The following is a 26,496-nucleotide window of genomic DNA, read 5'->3' on the forward strand; positions in this document are numbered from 1 at the left end:
TGATCTCGTACCCACAGCTGAAGTGCCACTTTGAGGTTGTTGTTGTTTTTTTTATTACCGTTGAAAATTAATTTCCCCAGACCATATTCTGTTGGTAAATGGTTGTTTTATATCTGACAGTGTTATGAGGTCATATTTGTGAATGCTGGAACAAGCCTGTCCCACCTCAGGCATGACATCTGGTAGATCAAGAAAATAAAAACTAAAAGAGGAAAAGTTGTAAATATAACAGCAGTGCAATTTGTCCCTTGGATCTGCGATGGATGAGGGTGTATTTGTTCTCTGCGGAGGTCATTGGAGTGGCTTAATAACGGAACTCTGGGAGCTAAGTGCTCATTGATCCTTTTATAAATGTCAAAGCTCTGAAGAAATGAAGGTTTTTTTCTGAGAATTTTTGTGTTTTTTTTGTTCTCTTGAACTACAGTTCATTGCCTTTTGGCACTGATGATTCATGCATACCCTAAACCATCTCTGATATCTAACTTCATTAAATGTTCACAGCAGGATGCACCTCTCAGAGGAGTGCCCTCATATACAGTATGCGTGCCTGCGTGAGCATTGCTGTTAATGTGTATATGGAGTGCTCAGAGGGGAAAGTGATTTGCTTGGTAAATGGCATCATTAGAGACATTTCTCACTGACAGCATTGAACCAATTGAACAATGTCTTTGTGTCCTACAGATATTACAAGAACTGGATATGGTTTCTTAGCACAAAATTCCTGGGAAAAAATACTTTTAAAATGTCTTGGTATTTATACATATCCTGTGCTGTCTTTTACAGTCATTTTTACTGCTAACTTGTTCCTTGTTCACAGGAACTGGAGAGAGTGACGGCGTTGCAGACCAACCTGCAGCTGGCAGCTGTCATTTGCACTAATGCGAGGAGGTAATAGTGTTCTATTCTACACTTTGTTTAAATGAAATAGCGGTTGAAACAGGCTATTCACACTGCATCTGCATACAAAGTGTTTTTCTCAGACCCGAGATAACAGTTTCTTCCCTTCATATATTTTCAGTCTGTCAGAGATGTCACAAATGACAAATTGTATTGTTTTGTTTACCTGTGAAATGAACTTACTGCTACACATGATAGGATCCGTCCTAACTCTGATAACACGTTATTTCTCTTGTATTAGGATTGTTGTGGGCAATATTACAGGAAACTTTGCATAGTAACACTAAACTATATATTGCAGTTCCATTTCTTTAGCTCAATTACTTACATATTTATAATTACAGACAGCATGAACTTCCCCTGTAGGTGGAGCTGGCATATTAAAAGATTAAAATATTCATGCTGCAACTAGGTTTTGCCTTTGGGTGATAAAATAGGTTTCTGGTACATTAATTGCAACAATGACTCTAATGAAAAACAGTGCTACAATGTTATAATTTTGTTTAGTAATATAGATATAGTTACATCAGTTCTGGACCCATTCTGTACTTAACACATAGGTGTTTTCTTCACCACAATGTATTGGGCTTCTAACTGCCCAACTGTGAATATTTTTAAATCCAGGTTAAAAACACTTCTTTTCTCCTGTGCTTATGATTGAGCTCTTTCAAAGCACTTTAAATTTTAATCTTTCATTTGCACTCTATGTCCTTTTAATGATTTTAAAGCAAATCATTATTTTATGCTGCAATCTTATTTTTAATACTCAATATTATAGTATTTTATTCTCTCTTTCTATGTTTCTGTACTTTGTTTTTATTATTAGTGTGTGTGTGTGTGTGTGTGTGGGGGGGGGGGGGGGTATGTATGTGTTGGATGATTGGGTTTTATTTTTATTTCTCAAATTCCATGTTTTTTCAATTTTTTCTGTTAAATGTTTCTTTTATGTAAAGCACATTGAGTTGCCACTGTGTATGAAATGCGCTATATAAATAAAACTGCCTTGCCTTGCCTTGCCTAAATGCTTGTTAACCATAGTATAATCAACCTGTATTGAGCGCTATGTACTCTCTGCTCTCTGACTTCTTTTGTAAAGGCAACTGAGCGTGTCAAAGGAAGGATTCACAGAGGCCAGCCTGGGCCTATTGGCCAATCAGAGAAGACGACAATTGCTGACAAGCCTGCTCAAGTCGCTGAGGACCATCAAGACGCTGGTAAAGTTAACACACAAAAACACAAACAGGTTCCTGTTCTGAACGGCTTCTAATGATACTGAAACATTAGACCAACTTTAAACCACAAGTAGTAAAGAAACAGCTTCTCCTGTTTGAGTGTTTAATTAAGATGCTGAATCCATACAAGCTCGAGGTGGGTTTCTTTCTCAGTTAGTCTAACCTCTGACCTCATATTGTTTCAGCATCCTCCAGCAACCATGGCAATTCAATTAAATAAAAGTTGTATCAATTACAGAAGGACATAATTCATGTAGTAATCTCCAGACTATCCTTTAATAAAATAATTGTGTAAAAGTTGGCTATGTAATGAACAAATCAGTAACCTGACTTCAACATAATGTAAGTATGCAATACGTAATGCAATTCTTTTTGCTTTCAGAATTAGCTTGTACACTTATTGTTATGATACAGAAAATACATTTAACAACATGCACATAGCTGAAAAGCCAATAACTAGTGTTGAGCTAATTATCACTCAATATTTTGACTTGTTTGTGATTATATTCCATGTTCACGTCTCGCTGTTGTAATTCTTCCTCTTGCAGCAAAGAACAGATGTAAGACTGAGCGAGATGCTTGAGGTAATCTCCCCTACACACACACACACACACACACACACAGACACACACACACACACACACACACACACACACACACACACACACACACACACACACACACACACACACACACACACACACACACACACACACACACACAACACACACACACACGCACGCACGCGTGGCAATATGTTTATAATTGACTTCAAAGGTCAAACTTCAGTATGAATTCAACATTGAAAGCTATTTATAAAGTGTTCACAGACTGTACTGCACATCATGAAATGCCAGTGAATATGCTGTTTTTTTTAAATTTATTTTTTTAACATACTATTAAATGATGTCACCTTTGTGTTGCTACAGGAGGAAGACTATCCAGGTGCTATCCAGCTCTGTCTGGAATGCCAGAAGGCTGCCAGCACCTTCAAACACTACAGCTGCATCAGGTAGAGCATGAACAGACTGATTGAGTGATATTTAGACATATCCAAATGGGAGAAAGCATGGTCTGCATTTTGTACAGGTGGAAGATGTTTTAATCTTCATAGATTAAAGTATGATTTAGATATAATCAGTAAGACTGGTCTGAAATCATCTGTAAAACTCTTCAGTACGGGAACAAGAAAAATTAGTCTCCTTTAAAGTGTTGAAGCTGTCTTGTTCTCTAAATGCAGATAGAAGAATGCCATCAGTGTTTTCTCACAAGGTTGGAGCTGAATTGCTTTGTTCTGAGAATTCTTATTAAGAGTCTTTTAGTTGCCTCTGATTTAGTTGACTCATTTCCTTGTGCAGTGCCATTATACTGGCTATGATGTCAAAGTAGTTTTTACCATCTGCTGATATTGGGCTTTTTTTAGAAAAGTCTCAGTGTGAGCTAGCGAACACTGTTGTATTTAATAAGTTTGGGGCTCGAGTGATTGGAATATGTTTGAATGCAGCTGCCAGCTTGAAGCATATTGCTTATCTCCTATCGCAAAGGCCTTTAGTTTTAAAGTAGCCGATGGATCAAAAGGTATCCATTCACAAGATAACGAGAGACATGCAAGCAGCTGGCGAGTCATGCCATACACACGGTTAAGCAGAAAAAAAAAGCGGACAACAGGCAGTCAAAATCACTTAAAAATGCTTTGCTGTGTTGTTTTTTAAGCACAGCAGGGTGTTTGTCTGTTTGTGGAGCAGGCACTGGCATCACAAAACAATGTGTTTGTCCATGCAAACAGAGCGCCTTGTAAACGCCTGACCTTGCCAACATTGTCAACATTTCCTGCAGTGGTTTCACAGTAAAAGCTAGAACACTGCCTTCATGCTAAAGCACATTTATAGTGACGTACGTGCAAGAAGTATATAGGGCTTACGCTGTCTTTCAGTTTGAGAGTATGATTTATTGATTTCACATTCCGATTTTGTGGTTTTTCTTCCCCTCGAACCTTGCAATCGCACTCATATAACCTCTGCTTGCACTTAGGTTTGCTCTACTGCCAATCAAACTGTTTGCTTACACTCAGATATATCGTTGCTTGCACAGATTTCCTGCTCCAGCTTCGGCTCTTCTCCTTGTATCCTGGCTGTTTCTATGCATATATGAAACCTCTGCTCTCAGTTTTCTGCTCTGCTCTCTGTTATTTTTTTTATACCACAACCTTGTCAAAATCCTAATCATAGAATGCCAGGTGTAATGTTGACCAATGAAATGAGGTCATCCTCCTCAGTGGTTCGCTTTACTTCTTGATCGTCCTTGTACAGGAGGTTACTCTTTAATCAGGTTCATTCACATTCTCCCTCCAAGACTTTTATTAAGTGTACTTCTCTTGCTTTCTTGTATGACTTTTGGAATAAAAGGACAGTTACTATATACACCAGCTCATACCTTTCACTATAATAGCTACACATAATAGTACCTGTATGGGTGTGCTAGAGGGGAAAAAGACATCACCTTTTTTATTTGAGTGCGATGAGCAGGACTTTGGGGGAAAGAATTACAGAATCCGAACATGAAATCAATCAATCAATCAATCCATCTGAATAATGATCTCAAATTGAAAGGCTGTGCTATTGAATATAGGAAAAAAGCAGTTAGTATCACCAGTAACATTAACAGCACTCGCATACCACAGAATATTAACAGAGCAAAAAGGACAACAATGGGACTCTGGCTGTTACGATGCTGTTTGAGTGACAGATTGACTGCTGTGAAATGCTGATCAGTAAGGAAAATTCCTCCCATTTCTCACTCCCACTTGCAGCTGCTGTTTATTTGTGTGGATATCACTTGTCTTCATTTATCATTAATGTTGCAGCTGAATGACAGCAGAGTGTGGCTACGTCCAGAATAGACCCGTTTAGTTTTCCCACCAATGGTACCTCCCACTGTGACGAGCCAATCAGCAAGGAAATGCGACGGTCATAAAATGTTATAGCCATCAGTGTGGCTGCTATGCACACGCGATCCAGATGTGTAATCGAACCTGTGTCGGTGGCAGCTGGATAGAAAGTCGATTGCCCTCCTCACCTATGCTTTCCTTTGCATTATGCTAATACCAATTGCTGAATTTTGCAGTAGTTTTTAACATTAGTGCATTGATCACGCATCTGTCACACCTCACATTAGCATGCATGCACACTGTGCTCCAGCTTTCCCAAAAATTGCTAGAACCTTGACTGCAGCATTGCCGCCTTGTAAGCAGCTAGTTGACGGTCTGATGCACTCTGATTTAATCTTGTAGCAATGTTTTTCCACGCACTGCTGAATGTCCGACATGGAGGCTTTGTTTTATTCCTGCCCTTCCTGTCTTACTGTCACTAACCTCTTAAAAGTCAATAACATTTTCCCAAGAAGGCAGTTACACAGCGTCATGCCCTGTCTCAGTGCATTTTCATCCGGCAGTCCACATGGGTAGCCGTTAGGCAGATTAAGACCCCTCACCGGGAAAAGGGTTAGGGTTAGAAAAAAAATGCATGTTTCAATTACTTGAAGCTCAAGGTGAGATCTTCAGATGTCTTGTTTCGTCTGATCGACATTTGAGAAGCTACAACGACTGAATATTTGGTATTTTTGCTTTAAAAAATTACTAATACGATTATTAGATTATCTGAATTAGAATCGACTAATCGATGATTTGACTCATTGTTGCAGCTCTACCACCAACTCTTGCTCCTCACTTTCACTATGATAATAAATGAGAGGTTGTTCTTTGCAAGGATTTTGGATATGAAGATGCAATATGTGCTGTAATTTTCTATCTATGTAATCATTTGAATTTACTGTCAATCCTTATAAATAAATATGCTACATGTAGCTTTTATACAGAAATGTTCTTAAATTATAATGATAATCTAATTTCTGTGTGAGGAAAATCCATGTTTGTAGGATTTAATCATGATGTACAAGTAAAGTAGTATAGCTATATATATATATATACTAGTTATTTCATATAACTATGAAAAGTTATTTCATATATATATATAAGATATATATGAAATAACTAGTATATATATATATATATATATATATACATACTAGTTATTTCATACAGTTGTCATACAAACTGTCAATGGGTTATTCTAGGTGAAACTCCTCTAGATCTCCACTTCAGCTAATTGGCTCCTTAGTATTGAGGCAGGTAGTTCATTTTAATTTATGCACAGGGTAGTGTGGATCAAGAGGTGCAAAGTGCAGAAAGCAGGCCACAGGGCTGCTCCATTAATTTCTGTGTCACCATCTCAAACACACAAACAATTTTGGGCAGGCAGCCCTAACATGACACTGTAAGAGCTGCAGCAGTTCACAAAGTTATTCTGAACCATGGTACCATCCTTCTCCACTTTGTAATTGTAGTATATTCTTTCTTTTGGAAGAGGTGTGGGTGATCGTGCACCACTGCAGATTTCCATATTTATCAGCTGGATCTTAAGATTTATTCAAAGTCAACTATATGCTGTTTTGGGGGTGTTCTTTTTTCACTCTGGCAGATTGCTTTCATAAATACAAATCGGGTGAACCAGTGTGCATTTGTTTATCACCAATTAGGTTTTTTTTCAGTCATGCTTGGAAGAAAGCAGACATTTTATATATATTTGTTTTTAATTGCCGCCACACTTTTTTTCATTTTTTTTTTCACGATAAGCTCCGAGTCATGCTGGGTTGCAATCATTTCTCCAGGTATCCCGCTTTAGTCAGACATGTTATCTTCTTGGAATTAATTTCTTCATTAAATTGCAATTAATTTCAAAATGCAAACTAATTGGACATTCACATAAACTACTAAATTAGAAAGTCACTGTAACAGCAGACCCGCACGCTATTCTATTAGTAGACCAGCAATTATTACACATAACGGTATTGAGACTGAACAGAGTGTATTTCTATAATAAGAAATTACCTGAAATATTCTAATTGGCTAATGTTGATTGGACTGTTATGTTTGATGGAACTGGCACAAAGCCGGCAACAGGCGCCAGTTGTCTTGTGAATTACAATCAAACAAACAAAAACAGATGGAGCGATGGGAACCTAACAGAATGGATTTTTAAGTGTCCTTCGAGAGATGTCAGTTTTACAGCCCATGTAAAACTGGGGCCTGTAAATGAGAGTTGTATAGATAAAGAAATAACCACAACACCACTAGAGATGCCAGAACTAAAAGTCTAAATATCACACAAGATCTTGCACTTCAAGAAAACAAGAAAATAATCCAACATTCCCACAGCATCCTCCCCAGACTTTCTTCTTTGAATAGTTCTCTTAGTACCATGTCCCTTTTTTAACTCTGCTTTCCAACCTGCATAATTATAGCTGCAGTTGTCCCTCCTTGCTGTGTTTCACTCTTCAAAGCCTTTCCCCTGCCACTCTGTTGCTTCTCCGCCTGCCTTGTAACAGCAGGTTTCATGTCTCTGGCAAAAACAGCATTTTCACAAAATCTGAGCATCCGGCCGGACCCTCGAAGCCACACATTGCCTATTTATCGAGTCAGCGAGCCACTGTGGAGGGACTTGCCTCAAGGCCCCATGGACACCTATTGCCAGTGATAATTGAAAACCAGCTGAACTTCACACACACCCCCCCCCCCCCCCCACTTTCCACGTACCCACGTACTACTTTAATCCTTGCTTTACCTGCAGGAAACAGATTTTGTGTTTTTTTTAAAACACATGTTTTTGGGTATTATTTGCCTGTATTGGGTAAGCAGACAGGAATCAAGGGAAGAGAGTGGGGCATGACATGCAGCAGGGCCCCCAAGCTGGACTCAAACCAGGGACATTGCGGTTGTGTGGGATGCGTTGTAACCATTCAGCTATCAGGGCGCCTCGGGAACAGATTGTTAATTAGGTTTTTCTTCTCATCTGTTATTTATGTATTCTGTCTGATCATGGAAGGGTGCCAGTATGGGAGGATCTGCATGTGTACACAAATGCACAATCACTGGACAGTGCCATTTCGTAACAAGGATAAAATAACAGGAGGACTGGATGATATGCACCTGGATGACTTGGAGTTGACTTCAGGTGCATTAATACTCTGCAACCGAAGTGTTTGCAGGGTAACTAACGCCTTTAGTCTCTTTTTTTTTTCTTTCGTATGCTTTTCCAGTACTGTTCAGTTTGCAGGTTAGCTCTCGTTACACTACCAAGCTATGGCGTGGGAGTGCACAAGAATGTTCTAAAGATGAAGCGAGCGTTTATCCTGTTGACCTCTGGCCCGCTAGTGCATCTCCTAGACTAGCTGCCAGAACTGCTAGCCTTTATTTAGCACTCTCCTGGGGTCTTGCATATGGACAATCCATGTATTTCTCCAGAAGTCAGGATCTCTCATTGATCATTGCACCCTTCTGTAGCTGAGCCGAGTTACTTTGTATGCTTTCTTTATCTTGACCTCCAATTTTTGTTCCCACTGAGAATACGGTCTATGACTTTTCCTCAATGATCTTACAGCGTACAATTTCTGGTATTACTATTTCTGAAGCAACTCAGTCATTTTTACATTGTAGTAATGGAGAATGTAAGTGATCTGGTGGTATCTCTTTTTGTTTTAAAGGTAAACTCTCACAGCTGTTTTGCTCATATGTTAATAGTAAAGTCAGCATTTTGGCGTTTGTGTTGGTCATCCTTCCTTGTTTTTTTTCTACAGTTTATGAGAATTATCCTCCTCGTAGTGATATTTCCTTCACGCTGCCCCAGCCTCCTGTTGTTCTCTTGACTATATTTGAACATTTAGATTAAATATTCCCGTCTATTACCCCTCCATAGAGTTTTTCACACTCATACACACACATACACACACACACAAAAGGATATATGGGGGGGGGGGGGGGTCACAGATCATCACAATTTGACGTGCTCATTTTCTTACCTGTTTGCAAACACACAGGACTCAATCTGTTGTCTCCTCTCACTTTCTCTGCTCCCTCCTCCTCACTCTCGATCCCCAGCTGAAGCCAAGATGCTTAATTAGCAATTTGTTAAGGACATTCTTTCCCCTGGGCGACCGTGGTCTCACAAGGCACAACATAAGAGCGAGCTGACCTGAAAAAGACCCCGAGCAATGCAGGGACAGAGGCAGGGAGACGGTGGAGGAACAGAGGATGATTATGAATGGGTGCAGTGCAGGGGGGGGGGGAGTCACAAGGGAAATGAAGTGGCATCTTGGGATGGGTTAAATAGTCACGATTTGTGTTGCTACTTCTCATCTTTTGAGTTGAAAGCGTTTTCTAGGATGAGGTAAAACCGGAGGATGCTCCACGGATGTGTAGGCGTTTTGTAGTCGTGTTAGACTGGTTCATGCACATACACACACTCACACTAATATAACTTCTAAAGTCAATTCCGCTGTAGAAATTCAGAAAGGTCTCTTCCTCTTAAAATATTTGTTGGAAATAAATCCATCAGGTGGAAGAACAGATTTGTGGGACACAAGGCTGCAGCTTGTTAATGAGGTGGTTTGTTTGTGTGTTTGTGCAATGCTTGCTTTGGTATTAAATGTGTCATAGACAACCAATTAATTGTAATTTTTATAATTAAAATAATAGAATTTATTCCATTTATTGGTTAAAAAATATATAACTTTTGATGTTTACAGTTTTTTGAATGTCATGGTTTCCTTGTTCTTGTTTCATATCATTTGAAGTTCAGTATTTTTCAACTTTTGACTGGTGGTCAATCATACTAATACTTTTTTAAAATTCTCTCTAACTCCAGTAGGTTGTTGTGACCATTTTTCTTTATTATTGTAAATAAATATTGATAGTTAAATCAATAATGAAAGTCATTTGCTTCCATGGTCTGCTTCAGGATTTAGTAATGTACCCTCAATAATCTCTGTTTTTCCCCCACAGTGAATTGAATTCCAAACTACAAGACACTTTGGAGCAAATAGAGGTATGTGCTTCTCTGCTTTATCTCTAATTCCATTATTTGAGAGCGATATCTGTAAAAAGACCGTTAGTGGTTTATAATATTTTGCTGTAACCCTGTAATTTTCTAGGAGCTCTCATCTGAAAGAAGCAATTTATGCTTCATTTTGACATTTTGATAGTTTGTCTCTCTCACTCTGGGTCTCCCAAATATTGACTCATTCAGAAAGTCATTATTGTTAGTGCGCAAGCATGTAAATTATATCTGTTTCATCTCTAGCTGTGCTGTGATACTTGCGTGTGATAAATGGTATGCAAAGCAATTTTCTCTGCACCGCTGCTGCTGCTGCGCTTGAGTAGATTAATTACTTATGGTTTTGTCTGTACACAAGAAGCAGGGCGTGCATGTGCGCAGACATGTTCCAAGGTGCTCATTTGTTTACCTGTCAGCTTGAGTTTTCAATACGTAATGCAAAATCCTCTAAAATCATATAGGTAAACACTCGCACAAAGTATACATCAAGAGCACGGTTTTGGTCTGCATAGTTCACAGCCATATTGCCACTATCTCAAGTGCTAAGCTGGAGTGCTAAGAGCTCAATACAAGCATTTAAGTATATATAAGCTGCATGTACACACGAACATGCGCTGCAGTATACATACATTAACATGCACATACAAGCCCTGCAATAGTGAAGAGACTTTTCAATCCAAACATGCTTCACACAACAGAGATGTCATTTGTTTGTGGTCAGTGTAGTGTCCAACATTTGTGTACAGGCAACACCGCACACACACACACACACACACACACACACACACACACACACACACACACACACACACACACACACACACACACACACACACACACACACACACACACACACATATTACTCTTTGCAGCGTAGTAACCATCTCTGTCCAGGCACTATATATAAAAGCAACCGACCAGTCAAGTGTGTTGAGCAATTTCTCAATAAATAAAAACACAATGAAGCATCACTCTCTCCTCTCTAGATGTGACCAGGCATAGCAGGAATAGAGACATGTCACTAGTGAATTTATGTTGTGAAAGTACTAATGTTTGGTGTATTCAACATTGGGCGTCACACCAAGAGGGCAGAGTTTTGACTGAATAAAGCTTAAATCCATCTTCTCAGTGTATTTTCCAGCCATTTTCCTACTGTAAATCTTGTACTTAAAGCCACTACATGTGGATTTTTTAAGAGGAAAATGGAAAATGGAACAATCTTGTTGAAAAATTGGCACAATCTATATTTGGCCTTCAGCTCATTTAAACTGTGTCCTCGGGCACCTGCATTGCTTTTTGCCACAGTGTCTTTATTGGTACTACCACTAGGGGGCACCAAAGAGAAGAGATGCTAATTCACAAGTTCTACATATAATGGTTTAAATTTAAATTAGTTATCTTAAAGTATCGTTAAAATTCAATCTGTGCTGTTATATAAGTTGGAAGCATTTGGGGAGATAGAGATATCTGGGTGGTCACTCAAGCAAATAATTAATCAATTCACCATAGTTTCTCCTAATATTTTATATTTCCATTTATTTTCTTTTTCTACGAGAAAAATACATTATCAGATGTATTGTGATCATATGAAATCAGTTTATAGTTTGTTCTTCCACACCATACTTTGGACTGTGAAATAAGTTGTAGAATGTTCAGCTGTAGCCTTTGCGTCAAGCACATGTTCAGCTTAGATATAGGCGTGAGAAGATGCGGGGCGATGCAAAATGTCTGATAAATTAGCTTTTTTCAGCGCCATTTTCTTTGAGGTCGGCTTAGTGTGTCAGGGTCATTCCACATCCACGTACTTCCTAACTTCCCACTATCCTTGTCTTACTTTCTCACCCCTCTTTTTTTATCTCTTTGACTTATACAGACACACACAGTCCAATTACCTGCCTTTGGCCTGGAGTAGTAGCTGTACATCTGCACATCTATATCTTAATCCCTGGTCTTAACGTTGATAATCCCTCTCTTTTTTTCCTTCCCCTCAATTTCCCCCCTTTTTCCCTTTGTCATCCATCTATTTCTGGCTCCAGGAGCAGCTTGATGTCGCCCTGTCGAAGACTTGCAAGCACTTTGATGTTGCGCACTACACCAAGGTCCAGCTGGCCTACAAACTCCTGGGCAAAACACAGGTCAGTGGTTTGACTCTTCTACAAAGTCAGTGGGAATGGAAAAAAACATGACTATGATGTCCTCTTGTTGTTTTCATGTACTGCATGTGTCATTTTGCTTATTTCCTTACTTTCGGTATCTTTGGCCACCATTTTGACTATAATAGTATAAAAAACTGTCAGATGGGTTAAACATCACAGAAAACATGAAAGTGTAATTAGGTTTAGTCAAGTTTCTTTTTGTTATTATTATCTTCTTATTGGAGTAGAGAATATTTTAGGCTCGTTGATTGAATGAGTGAGGCCACAGGGCATGCATGTCATCTTTTGTGATTAAGTTACACTCTTCTTACTGTCAATCAACTCATACCCACAGAAAACACCCACAAAAAGAAACACATTTCTCCAAGATAATCCGTAGGATAATATGAACTTACTGTCAAAACATCAAAAAGGCAGAAATGAAAGTGTCACAAATAACAAATTATACAGTATACTTTTTTTTCCTTTTTCTTTTGTTTTTTTGCCAGCACAGCGGCTAATTTTGAAGCTGCCATATTAAGAACAAACATTTTTTTTGTAAATTTCGTACTGTACAGCTGTTAACTATTATAGGACCAGTGTGATTTCTGTTAATTAATGGGAGGGCCATTATAAAACAACAACATAAACAAAAAAATAAAAGTTATATCACCTTCTCCACATTACACTTGGCAATCCTAATGTGAGAAGGGTATTTGACTAGTTATAGTAGAAACTGGAAATCATAGTGTACTTGTTAACTTAGAACAAATGGACAGAGCACCATTGTTATCGCACACTTGAGCCAATGTTGATGTTAATAAATGCTCTGTACGCCACTTGACATTAATAGCCATCCTCGAGTTGGGGACCGCATCGTCAAGAATGGTTGAGAAAGAGTAATGTTTTTCTCGTTACTGTGACAACGAGCATTTTCAGACTCAAAAGCTAACGAGGGAGCTGCTATTGACTGCCTCTTGCCATCTTCCCTAAGTGCTTGTTGTTGTTCCAATTCTTGCCTTTTTTTCCTTTTGCTCCAAATGAATTTGTTCGTCACAGCCACTCTGTATCTGTTTGTCGCAGTCAGCATTGTTGATTATCTGAATCTTCGCTCTAGATGTTTTTTTCTTTTACTGCAGCGCACATACTTCCACTGAGCACACATGAACACTTGATTTGACTCATCACTTGGAAACATTAACTAACTGAGTCATCCAAGTGTTAGTCAGAATCGCAAGGCCTTTGACATACAATAACATATCATCTCACCATTTGTATTGTCTTTCTCCTTACAGTGGTCTCTTGGCTCATTACCTGGTTCAGATGCACTGGTTGCCCTTAGCCTAATGAACCTGAAACCCAGTTTGCTTGTCCACCATTTGTCCGAATGAAACATCTTTGTGTTTAATACAGTTAGCTGCAGAAAAATAAGTTTATCTGCTTGTGCAATTGATTAGTAATTTTGTCTAAAACTTGGTCCTGGCCATTCTACTTATTATTATGAGAGGTGCCACAGCCGCCTCCTTTCCCTTTTCTACAATCCCTGGTTTGTACAGCCAGCGATTTGATCTAGTGTTTTTAGGACAGATGAAGTGAATTTCACTCTGCAAAGAGGGAAAACATGTTTAAATTACTTTTCTGGCAGCGGGCAGTCAGAATGGATGGGGGCAACATTTTGTGGTCAATTGCACTGCAGCACCCATTGCCTATAGGGCTTTGCTCAATGTGCTAATGTCTCTCACGACTCTGCTGTCCTCAATTCACTCGAGAGCCACTGCAAGACTGCGGGTGTGAGCCGGAAAACAGAAAATGATGGTTAATGTAATTCAACCTTAAAAGAGAATAAGGGGGAAGACACTTATGAAGGCGCAAAAAGACAACAGTGCGGTAGAGTAAGATTGTACTGCAGATTTGTTTTGTGTAATCATGGTTACAGTAAGAGCAATTTTTGGGTTAGCCTGATGATAAAAGAATGACAGCAGTTAGTCATTTAAGGTTATATAACTGAAAAATCCAATTTTTGCTATTAAGTTGTAATATTATTAAAGGAAAAAGCACATACTTTTGTTTTTCTCCATAAGTCCCATTTAAAGACCAATGAACAGTGTGTGAATCTGTTTTTCTGACTCAGCCCATAACTAATTTTTCCCTATTGGAAACATAAATGTTTAAAATGGGTCACACAAATATACTTTAAATTTTAAATAAGGCAAAATGATTTCCTGAAACAGGTTGGCACCATAGTTTTTAGAAAACATTATTAAACATGAGTAAATAGAGTCTCTGTAGGGGACTATTTTCAGCTGTAGATTTAGTGCTGTAATGAGTGTATACAGCAGCAGTATGGTGGATGTGAGATTGACTGACAAAACTACAGTGCTCACGTTCATCATAATGAAGAAGCATGTCACACTGTAAAAGGATGTGGCTTGCTGATGTGTTTTTAATAGACTTTGGGTAACAATGGAAGTCGAGGACTAAATATGAAATTGAAAATCATTTTTCAATGCATTCTCTGGTTGAAAGTTTCATATTTCTTGCGGCTGTAACCACAGCCGACAATTATGTCACGGTGATCTGACATCCCCTGGAGCACACTTCTGCATTACCTACATTCACTGAGAAGTTTAATGATCTCCTCCTGACATGGCATAAGATGTATTTAGGACTCTACTTTGAATAATAATTTTCATCTGATATGGGTTTCCCACAAAAAAAGTTGATTAGCCAAGTCCAATAATCTTGTTAAAATCCCTAAAATGACATCTACTCATTCTGCCTCATTAAAAGTTCCAGACTCTATAAATATGTAAATGTTTTTCAGTTCATAAGTTTAACTGCTGGACATAAGATGTCTCCTACTTGACTGTAAAGTTCATTTGCAGTGTGTGTGCACCGGAGGCTTCAAGTTTCCACATCACACTGTAAATTGAATATTAGACAACAATTAGCTCCGGACTATTTGTGATGTCGCAAATCCTGCTCAAAGGCCCATCGATTTTCAATGAGAATCTTACTTCAGAAGATGGATGTGAAGCTTTCTAGTGTAATGCACACACATAATTCTACACAGTGAGGTGCAAACATTCAACTGTAGGAACAGACTGGAGGGCTATTTGTATTCAGTTTCTCTTTCAGCAATTTCATGAACTGTCTCTGGTTGTCAGAAACAGAAAACAAAAAACTTTTGAAAATGCAATAAATCCAAAGTCATAATGGAAAAGACTGGTTGGGAGAAAACATGGATACACCAAAATCTATTTTCATAGAGGACATGTAATATGGATTCTCCTTTGAGTCAGAGTGCTTTGATAAGGGATCATTATATTGATGAAATTCCTTGAGGTTTCACATGAAATGAAAGATGCTATGAGTGAACAGAGCTGGAGGCAGTTAGCTGTGCTACCATACCATACCATACCATACATGTCATTAGTATGTCTCTGTCATAGTGTTCTCTGTTTGTTCTTCTTTGCCCTTAGTGCCTCATTAATGACATCTTCCTCAACTGAGCAGGTTTCAGAGATGTGAATCATGGAAACTGTTGGAGCAAATTTGCCCATTTTCACTTGGACCAGAATATTTCAGTTTCCAGGGTAGACAGCTATCCTCATTTCCCCTTATGCCACCTTATGTAACTAACATAATACGTCTGAAAATGACCTAATATCAAGTATACAGTATGTGTCTCCAAGAAGTTTGATTTGCAGCATCCCTGCTGTTCGCCCTTTTCACAGATCCACACTGGCAGATGACAGTGACATCTTGACACAATAGTTTTTCATAATAGTGTGTCTCTTTGGTTCTCTCTACAGACCGCCATGGACCAGCTGCACATGCACTTCACTCAGGCCATCCACAACACTGTGTTCCAAGTGGTGTTGGGATATGTGGAGCTGTGTGCCGGTAATGCTGATACCAAGTTCCAGAAAATGCAGTACAAGGACCTGTGCACGGTGAGAAGTGTTTGTGTGTGTGTGTGTGGTTAATCTATTCCACTGATATTCATCCATTCTGTATGGAGTTTTGGTTGGATTCCAATCTGAAGACTAACCACTTCTTCACACTGGCATATGACTAACCGCTTTTTTACTTAGCTAAGTGAAAGCTTGAATAAAAAATACCACCTGTATAGTATTGTGGCGTGTGTACTGCCAGACACACACACACACACACACACACACACACACACACACACACACACACACACACACACACACACACACACACACACACACACACCTCCTCTAGCTTACTTATTGCCTTGTAGCCAAGCGAAATATGCCCTGTTTCATGACAAGGGATTCTACAGATTCTTCATAATGGAGTGAAATGAAGGAGGAGAGTGTGGAGAAAGTGATTGAGAGAAATAAAATAAAAAAGGTCCTGCTGTAGTGAGATGCTTGCTATATCGTTGCCTGTGAGATAATTAATCTTGCTCATGCACTGCAGCACTTTTTGACTGGGGATTCCATATTGGCTTTTAGCTTTCCTTTTCCTTCCCTCTTTCATTTTCTCTTTCTGTCTCCGATGTCTGTCTTTTTGTCTCTCCCTTCCAGTTAAAAATAAATCACATTTGCATAGCCAGCAAGTCATAACTTGAACAATTCAGTTTGAACTGTTGGGATTAGGTTGTTGTCCCCCAGGAACTGTGTTACAGCCTGACCTACAGTACTATAGGTCCTGCACAGGGGTATGTAGAGGTATTGGTAAAGGTTACCCCTGCCTGATTGGAGGGTACAGTTTGTTACTTTACCATCTTTTAGCTCCATGTTTGGCCTAGCTGTTTGACTGCACTGCTTTTACCAGGGGCATTGCCTGCTGTGTTCATATCTACAATACCCTGCCCTTTACCTCTTACCTTTGCGCTGCCTCTCCTCCTCGCTTCATGCTCTTTATTTCTTTCTGTTTATGCATGTTTTCCTACCCCAGTTGGTCAGTGGCCTGGAAAAAGGAACATTCCTTTCATAAAGGCAGGGGGTTCCAGGTCAAAGCATCTTTTGGTTGGACCTGGGTGTAGATCCAGGGGCGTCTGTGGTAGCCTGAATTTCAGGGCCGGAGTGATATTGCAAAAGCTGCATAATTGATCAAAATAGGCTCAGATTATTCTCAAATCTACTTTCTTGACTTTATTTGCCTTTTAGGTGACTGAATGGTTTCACTCCATGGATGTATTACAAGAGCTTGCTACAGTGCTACCATTTTTTCCTTCTTGGGCCCCTGCGGCCCAAGAAGCATTTTCTTCATAGACCACCATTGTAAAAGAAACATCTGTAAAACTGTTGAAAGGACACTTCGAACTGCAAACAAGACCAATTATGACTCGTTCTATAATTAAATTTTGATCTATGGAGGTTTTATGTTTGTAAAACTTTCTTTGAGCTGAGAAAAACAATCTGTGTTAAAAATCTGTGACATCATCACAATGTTAAGTCTATGGGCTGAGCGGGAACTGGCAGGCGGGGTCAGTGGGGGAAACAACTGCGCATATTCAGTGGGCTGCCTTTAGCAGAAGCAAAACCAAAAGCTAGAAAGTTTTTTTGCCATATGTGCCAGCTGAGCAATTCTTATAGGACTGAATAGGCATAGTTTTTGGTCATTTTTCTCTTATAATACATTGATTATTCACTCATAGCATACATCCATCCATCCACTAAACAGAACATTTTTATACAGAACAAAACTTTGGGCGATGATGATAATGATGATGATGAAGTGATACTATTTAAGTATTACTAGACTCTAAGTTGTGGTCTGAGGGAAATGTTTTCTTACTGTTAAGGGGTAAAAGCTTGTTGGCTCGACACATGTGGGTGCAGTAATGAATTATGCAATTATGCATACGGCTCTGCCTCTGCCTGCCAGAGACAACACGGGGGTCTTGAAAGCATCAAAACAGTAACACTATACATGTACTGACAGGCACACTGACAGTATTTCCAGTTCTCCTGCAGTCCAGTTTTGATTTATTGACATATGTTTTAAGTGCATGATATGTCAAGCTATCAGTGCAAGTGCTGTATAATCCACTTTATTTATATTGCACTGGTTTTAAAGTGGAGTAGGTGCCTTTTGGAAAGTGTGTCTGAGAACAACAGCTTTTAACATTGAATAAAGTAACATTTTTTATTCTAGACTATTTCTTTGGAGATCAGCTCAGAATAATTTATCTTAACCATAACCTGAGATTGAGTTATGGTGAAAAATAATCTAATAAATAATAAACCTTATTTCCATATAGAAAGTATGCCTCTTTTCAAACGGTCAATGTTTTATGTAAATTGATTTTGATAACAAGACACAAGGATGTTTGAATAAATGGTGTATAAGAATTGTTGTGTTTTCGTTACCTTAGAATGAGCCCTTTATATCTACTTAAGGAGCAGACCCTGTTCCACAGAGCCCGCCATGTTGCACCGCCATGTTTCCACAGTAGCCCAGAACAAACCAAACACTGGCTCCAGAGATTTTTTCGCAAGTTTCATGACATGCTTGGATGGGGAAGGGGGGGGGGTTCATTTGGTTGCCATCTTCAACCTCACCACTAAATGTCACTAAATCCTACACACTGCACCTTTTAGCTGAAATGACTTACTTGAATGTCCATACCCTGTCGTTCTGGACTTCTTTTTTGTTTTTTCTGTGGAGCTAACACTTATTAGGCTTACTGGAAATCTGTGTCATGGATCCCCTTAAAATACTGCTTGCATGGAACTATATGCTAGTTAAAGACATGTCCTAAGGTTTACTTGTGTTGATAGATACCCTGTCAACATGCTGTGTTGCCTGGATGATCCCACTGAAACTACAAACACACATATACTTTACAACTGCTCTCATCGACTTAAGATTGATGGGATGTGTCATTACATTCTTGGCTGTGTGATCATGATTGATAGGGCAGCACATACACACATATAGGCAGGCACACGCCTAAATGAAGAGATATGTGTACATCCACACACAGTTCATCCGTGTCGCTGACTGTATTTTCAGCCTGTCTACAGTGACTTTTATGGAAAGATCAAGTGTTGAGCTTATTCATTTTGGTGGATAATTTTATATGAGGCTGGTTTTTATTTTAGCACATTCTATACCTAACATGGGCAATTATCTACCTGCTGTAAAAATGTCCAAAGGAGGACTAACTGAAGTACCTTCGTGAAATAAATGTCTATGTAGCTTATATGGTCTAGACACTGGAGTGAGATGGTTATAGAGATGGTAGAAATATAAAGATTGGCTAAAAAAAAAACATAATTTTTTACCTTTCTGAGTGTGAAATGCCTTTCACACTTAAGAAAAACAATTTTGTGATGTTTCACCTTGGATTGTGACTGTTGCTTGCAACAAAACCAAGACATTTGAGGTTGCATCTTGGGCTTCTAGAAACATTGAATGACATTTTTCACCATTTAAAGACCAAGCATGTAATCAGTCATTCGAGAAAATAATCAGCAGACTAATCAATAATGAAAATAATGGTTTATTGCAGTCCTAGTGACAAATTGTTTCCAGTTCAAATCAATAGCAAGGCGCAGTCACTTGCTCAGTAGAGAATGTGTTAAAAGTATCAATTTTGTAGTATTGTATAAATTGGGTTGTTTGTTCAGAAGAGCAAACTTAATTAGTTGCTATTCTCCTGGTAAATTAAGTTTAAAAATGTCAGAGCCCACATTATACCCTCTGAACTTATGCAACTCCTCTTACTTATGCAACTTAACATTCAAGAGAAAAGGGAACACTCTGAAAGGTCAGCTCTGATTGTGAAAGGGTCTTATTAATTTTACATCAACATCTCATCATTATTGGCTAGCCTCACTCCCTATCAATCCCCTGGTCTGTCTGACTTCTCTCCTGACCGAAATAGGACAATTTACTCCCAGAATCATAGGAAGTTCTCATCTCAGAGGAGATGACTGTAAAAGCTGGACTATATACATTATTTATAGTTATACTATTCCAGACAACTGGTGGTTTGCCAGAATAAAAAAATAGCTGCAGATATTTTTGTTAAGAATAAGAGATTCACTATTTTGTTTTTTGTTCCCCCAAGCTCAAAATGTCATATTGTGTGGGGTACCTTTGGGGCCTCTAGAATCTTTTAGAGCTTCGAGCTTAAGCCTATCCCCATTATTTTTACCTGTGTTGATTAAAGCCATTAGTTTTACTGATGATAGAGAAATAACCAACAATATATCAAACAGCTGCTCATCTGTTACCCAAAGGGATTCATTCCACTCTCTATTGTGCAGCGTCATATTTTGACAGGGGCTGACCTTTAGTTCCATTGTATATGTGAAGGATGGACCATTTTGCGAGGCTGTGGTTTGAGTGGATGCTTTTTCTTATTAAGCAGTGCCGTGATCCAAGGCCAGCTTTTTGTGTTTAGTCAACCGTGGTTGCAGATAACTTCATTACAGAATGAAACTAATCACTGTGCAATGTATCACCCTAGCTTGATGGAAATTGGTCTCATGTAGTTTTTAATCACTCTGGTAAAAGAATACTTCACTTTGATACACTGCAATTTTTGTTCTTGTTTTCAGAGATTATGATGATTTCAGGTGAACTATTGTAAGCTTTTGACATAATTGATTATAGATTAGTACCAGGTGTGAGATGTGTACTGTATATCCAAAGCTGTATGTGACACTATTGAACTTGTCTTGAGAAGGACCAAATGTGGACGGAACATCGGTTATATAATAAAACCATTGGCGCTTCCTGTATAGTCATCTTTTCTTTGATATACACTATTGCCATAACCAGCATCTATTTTTGGCATTTTTATTACTCTGCCACAGTAATGATAGACATATTAGGACTGCAGCTGTTACTCATGAAGAGGAATGTTTTGTTTGATGAATGACCCTCAAGCAAGGAAGCCTGATTGATCTTTTACTTTTTTGTTACTTGGGAGATTGTTGTGTTTTTCTGGTGAGTCAATGGTTTAAAAGAAACAAAAAATCCATGGATTTTTTCCATGGAAACTTTGTCAGTGCCTGTGACAAATTTTCCATGTGCTTGTTTTGGCGTGTGGCAGGTTTTTTGTGATGATGCACATTTAAGGTAATACAACATGAAACATGGAGCGGATCATCTAAAACATGTTCCTGTGTCAAATCGCCATTCTCCAATTTGGTTTTGGGCCTGGTCAAATTCATTAGCTATTTATTCACTTATCAAAAGCTTTTTGCATGGTGAACGTTTGCTTTCTTTTTGATAGGCTTAATAGGTAATGGCTTCAACAACGGTATTGATAAGTTGTTTCATTCCTACCTGAGGAACAGAACTCAAGCAGTAGTGGTAAATTCCGTACGGAGTCCTGCACTTTACATTATATATGAAATAGGTGTCTTCTATTTTATGCTGATGATACCTTTACATAAATTGTACAGCATATTAAATGTTGGAGGCAATTATTAGATTGCAGACTGAATTTAAGCCATCCAGAATGCCAGAGATTGAAGCTTAAGTGACATTGTCTCTACCACTCGTAGATTAATTAGGAGTTGCAGGGTGGTTATACGATTTTTACATTGAAAAGTGTAGTTATTCAGGGTCAAATGGCACCTTACATGAACTCTCAATCAAAAATGTCAAAGAAAGAGGAACTTTAAAATAGTTTTTTTTCTCCAATGGAATAACCATTTTCTTTCCAAGTCTGCAAGATTAGAATATTAATGTTACAATAAAAAGCCACCTTCTGTTTGTCAAGATGTGTGAAATTGTTTCTATTCTGGCTCCATACGAGTCAGTATATACAGTACATTTGTCACTGTCTAGAGTTGCCCCACCCCACCACCCTCCACCCCCACCCAACAGTAAACTGGACATTTACTATCTCACACAGTTGTTGAAAGTTACCGTGGGAATCTATCTGGGTCTCTTTAAGTTGAAATGAAATGTATAATTAATTACAAATCTCATAGCACTGTAACTAATTGCCTAGATGTTTTGTTGAGGGCATACAGCATGTTGGCTCAGAGTTAATCCAGACAGGCACTGCAGGCCTGTACACCAAGTTGTGTTTAAGAGAGTGTGTGTGTGTGTGTGTGTGTGTGTGTGTGTGTGTGTGTGTGTGTGTGTGTGTGTGTGTGTGTGTGTGTGAGTGTGTGTGTGTGTGTGTGTGTGTGTGTGTGTGTGTGTGTGTGTGTGTGTGTGAGAAAGACAGAATCATCTTTAGGAGAGTGTACTTCCTTTCTTTGCTGGCACAGCATGTCTGCAGATCGCTGACACAGTGGATATAAAAAGTCTGCACACCATTATGAAATTGCAGGTTTTTGAAATGTAAAGACAGAAATAACACCAATTTAAATCTCAGACTTGTTCCACCTGATGTTTCATGTGATCTTCCATAAACAAAATTCCAGAGAAAAAACAAATAGTTCATTATAAGGAACAATTTAAATAAAAAAAACAATAATAACCTGACTGTATCCTTAATTAGACTGTCCAAATCTCCAGCAAGATCCGAAATCCTGTCTGCGACAGAGTTTCTCATCAGACTGATGGTGGTAAAAGACTGTCGTTTATCGGGAGACACTGCAGCCTTCAGCATTCATGTCTTCACAAACTCACCCTCTCACCCTCGCTAATGTCTCGGCTACGGCTAAAAAGAGACTGTTGTTTCCTCAAACCCACCAACAATTCATTTATCTTGTCTGTTCTCAGTTATGCTTGCGAGTTCTTGTATTTTTCGCCATGATAAGTCTGACAGTGACACCGAATATTATATTTCTTGAGCACTGAGAGGTGCTGTGAACACACCAAGCCCACTGGCTTCCCATTTATCTCCATGAATAGATGAAAACTGGTCCATTTTTCTTGGAAAACTCGACACCATGTTCCACTTTTCTCCTCTTCGATAAAGACAGCGGGCTGTGTGTTTGACACCCCCGATCTATAAGGTTGAAAATATGGCATCACAAAGACATTGCAAAAATCAGGACGACCCTCCAAAGTTAATCAAAGGATGTCAAGAAAAACCTATCAGGGACACTACCAAGAGGCCAACAGCAACAGGAATTTCTGGCAGGTACTAGTCACTCCTTGCATGTGACCATCAACTTTTGTATTCTGTGCAAGTCTGGGATATGGGGTAGGGTGGAAAGGAATATCCATGCTCAAAAATACATTCAGTCACCCCAAACCATGTGGGAAATTGTGTTATAGTCTCACAAGACAAAGGTTGAATTTTTTGGCCCTAATTGCATTTCAGCCCAAGTCAGGGGCTCTTGTCAATATTTACGTGATAATGAATACCAACAACTATCAGCATATTTTGGCACAGAACCTGCTGGCCTTTGTCAGAAAGCTGACGATGAAGAGGAATTTCACATTCCAACATGATAATGACCCAAAGCACACATCAAAGTCGACCAAGAGATGGCTTCATAAAAGGAAATTCTAAAGTCTAGGAATGGCCCAGTCAGAGCCCAGACCTCAATCCCATCAAAACCATGCCGAATGACAGCTAAGGAGAAGTATACACAGGAGATCCCCTTTAAATTTGAAGGAACTTGAACTTTTTTTAAAAGAGGAATGGGATAAAGTTCCACGTCTAGATGTGCAAAGTTTATAGAGATGTATACACAAAGATTTGCTGCTGTAATAAAGGCAAAAGGTGCTTCCACATAGTATTAGTTGGTGTGTGCAGATTTTTGCAATCAGCGTGTTGTCTAAAAAAACAAAAAATCCCTAATAATTAACGGTGATGGTTTTTGTTTGTTGGAGGATCTGTGTAGACTTTTTATATCCACAGTTTTATTTTGATCTCTTGCAACATAATCTGGGGGGAGGGGGGGTTGTCATGAAGTGAAATGAATCTGCTAAATTAAGGGTACCTTCATATTTTTTCTGTTGAACGGGCATTTCTTTCATGTTCATTCCTCCACTCGCCCACACACAAACTTCAAAGAGATGCACTTCTTTTTCTTCTTAAAACCTCACTTACAAAGCCTGACATATGTTATGTTTATAATGATGGGTAACTGTCTTTAAAAAAAAAAACACACACATATTGGTGCATACACACACATATTAGATCATGGTCACTTTTGGGGACATTCCATAAACTTACATTCATTCTTTGCCCATAAACTAACCCTAACCTTAACCACTGACCCAAAAAACAGCTTTTCCCCAAATTGGGTACATAACTTAAATCCTAAGTCTGAAATTTGTCCTTAAAAGTAGCCTATGACAGACCTCACACACACACACACACACAAACAGGGCAGAAGTTGTGTGTAGGCGCAACTGAAATTACATTTTCCTCACATACTCAAAGCTCTTACCCCCACATCCTCTTCCCTCACCCCAGTTGCTTGGCAACATACTGCTGTGATACGGTTGGCTGGTGGAGAACATAGAGTGTCAAACGTAAGACTGGTTTTGTCAGATCTGGTTCATTAGCTTACCTATCTGACCAGAGCTGCTGGAGCCTGTTTGTAACTTTATCTGTATTTATTTATTTTAGGTTGGTTCCCTAAGCACTGGTGCTCACTTACTTTGATTGATCATACACACTCTAATAATGCTAATCATGGTGTAAAATTCTTTGTTGTAGTCATAGCAGAAAGCATAGTAATATGTTGAAAGTATGCTCAAGTAGTATATTCAAATTGATAATGTTAGTTAAGGCAATAAAGAAGCAAGGGTTACTTGACTGATATGTAGTACCAATATTCAGCTGTATTAATCATTTAATCCAATATGGGGAATTTTACTAAGACTGGAACAAGAAAGCTGTAATTATAATTGACAAAACTACTATTTTATAAGGTATTACCTTTATAAAATCACTGAACTTTGGCTTCCTAGATATAACTCAAAAGGCAATCCTGTATATGCTCTATGACAGTGTGATTATAGTTAATCAACACTATTATTAGCCCTCGTGGTTTTGAATCTCACTTTTTCATACTGATTTTTTAATGTCTCCTTTTAATATTTTACTTCACTAGAATTATGAATATTTTAGTTGCTGGCTAAAGATGTTAAAGAAGTTGAAGATGCTGGCTGGTTGTGGTTTGTGGTTTTCGTAGCTCAGATGGCGCTTGTAGTCAGTGCAAACAGGAGGAGTAATGCAATGTTCTTGTAGTCGACACAACTCATAAATGATACCCAGTCTGTGTGGTTACAAAGAATGTCTCACAGTAGATACATTGCAGTTGCCATTGAAGCCATATATGGCTTTTAAAAACAAAACATTGTATAAGGTGACGTTTATTATTCATTTCTGTGAATATTTTTCTCTGTGGATGCAGAGTTGTACACATTTATTTTTGTCATTAAAATGTTGCTTTTGCGGATGAGTTTGCCACATTTCATGGTTACAAAAACACCCTCTGGAGAAAAAAAAACCCAACAAAAAATGCAGATTAATGTCCATTGCATCAAAGGTATTAAAACCTCTCAAGTTATGTCGTTTTAATGTGCTGTTGTGAATGGATTGTTAAAAATCTAATGCCCATTAAAAGTAAAATGTGGATGAAATCATCACATTACCTCTAGTATTCTTTGTTTTATACACTGGCGTACATAACTAACTGGGTTTTCCCACTTTTACATTGATTTCTGAGATGTGGCTGTTGAACTAATAGCGTTTCATCCTTTCAACACCAAGTCATCTCTAACAATAGTACTTGACACCAGTGGATCCTGTTAAGCAGTTTATCTATCTATCTAAGCAGGCAACAGCCCCATCATCTTTTGAGATCAAACGTACTTACCGATGGTTTATGGGATTAAATCTACCTCAGACTGTCTCACTCACAGAAATGTTGTGTTGAGAGATTGTCCTGGCTAGCAGTGGTCTGTCACTCAGAGACTTGGACACGCCACAAGAAAAAGCCAGGAAAAGGTGTGGGACTTTACTCATGTTAGTTTTTGCACAGTTGGGGTCTGTATTGATCTGCACTGTTTTCTCTCTCAGCGTGTGTGAGGCTACTGGCATGCAATTTACAACGCTTTTGTGAGAAGTAGCGGGGGTCTAGAAACACTCATTCATAATCGTGGTTTAAAGAAAGTGAAATGCGGCTAGTGTCGACAGCACAGTTTCATCCGTCAGCGATGAATTTTTCTCAGAACATGTTGACAGGGCTCGATTGGTGAGTTGTTCTGCAGAGCCTTGAACTGTCAGTGACCACTGTTGTGCAAGTTCAAATTTTCTTAGGTAAGCCAAATTTGAATCTAACACATGTATGCAATTGTGTTCATAGATGTGTGCAGGAAAAGGAAGGATTTTTTGTCTTGGACCATTGTGATTATTAACAAAGC

At 38.7% G+C, this 26,496-nt stretch overlaps 1 protein-coding gene across 1 annotated transcript in view; it reads left to right on the top strand.

The window, feature by feature from the left end:
* The window catches only part of vps50 (VPS50 EARP/GARPII complex subunit), a 108,216-nt gene that overhangs the window by 22,506 nt on the left and 59,214 nt on the right, over positions 1–26,496 (top strand). Inside the window, exons 6-12 of the mRNA XM_062435924.1 lie at positions 818–888; positions 1,994–2,111; positions 2,678–2,713; positions 3,059–3,141; positions 10,024–10,066; positions 12,112–12,210; positions 16,026–16,166. Of these exons, the coding sequence (XP_062291908.1) occupies positions 818–888; positions 1,994–2,111; positions 2,678–2,713; positions 3,059–3,141; positions 10,024–10,066; positions 12,112–12,210; positions 16,026–16,166 (591 nt within the window). The remainder of the gene's footprint in view (positions 1–817; positions 889–1,993; positions 2,112–2,677; positions 2,714–3,058; positions 3,142–10,023; positions 10,067–12,111; positions 12,211–16,025; positions 16,167–26,496) is intronic.

This window comes from Scomber scombrus, chromosome 16, assembly GCF_963691925.1.
Source record: "Scomber scombrus chromosome 16, fScoSco1.1, whole genome shotgun sequence".
Classification (NCBI taxonomy): Eukaryota; Metazoa; Chordata; class Actinopteri; order Scombriformes; family Scombridae; genus Scomber; species Scomber scombrus.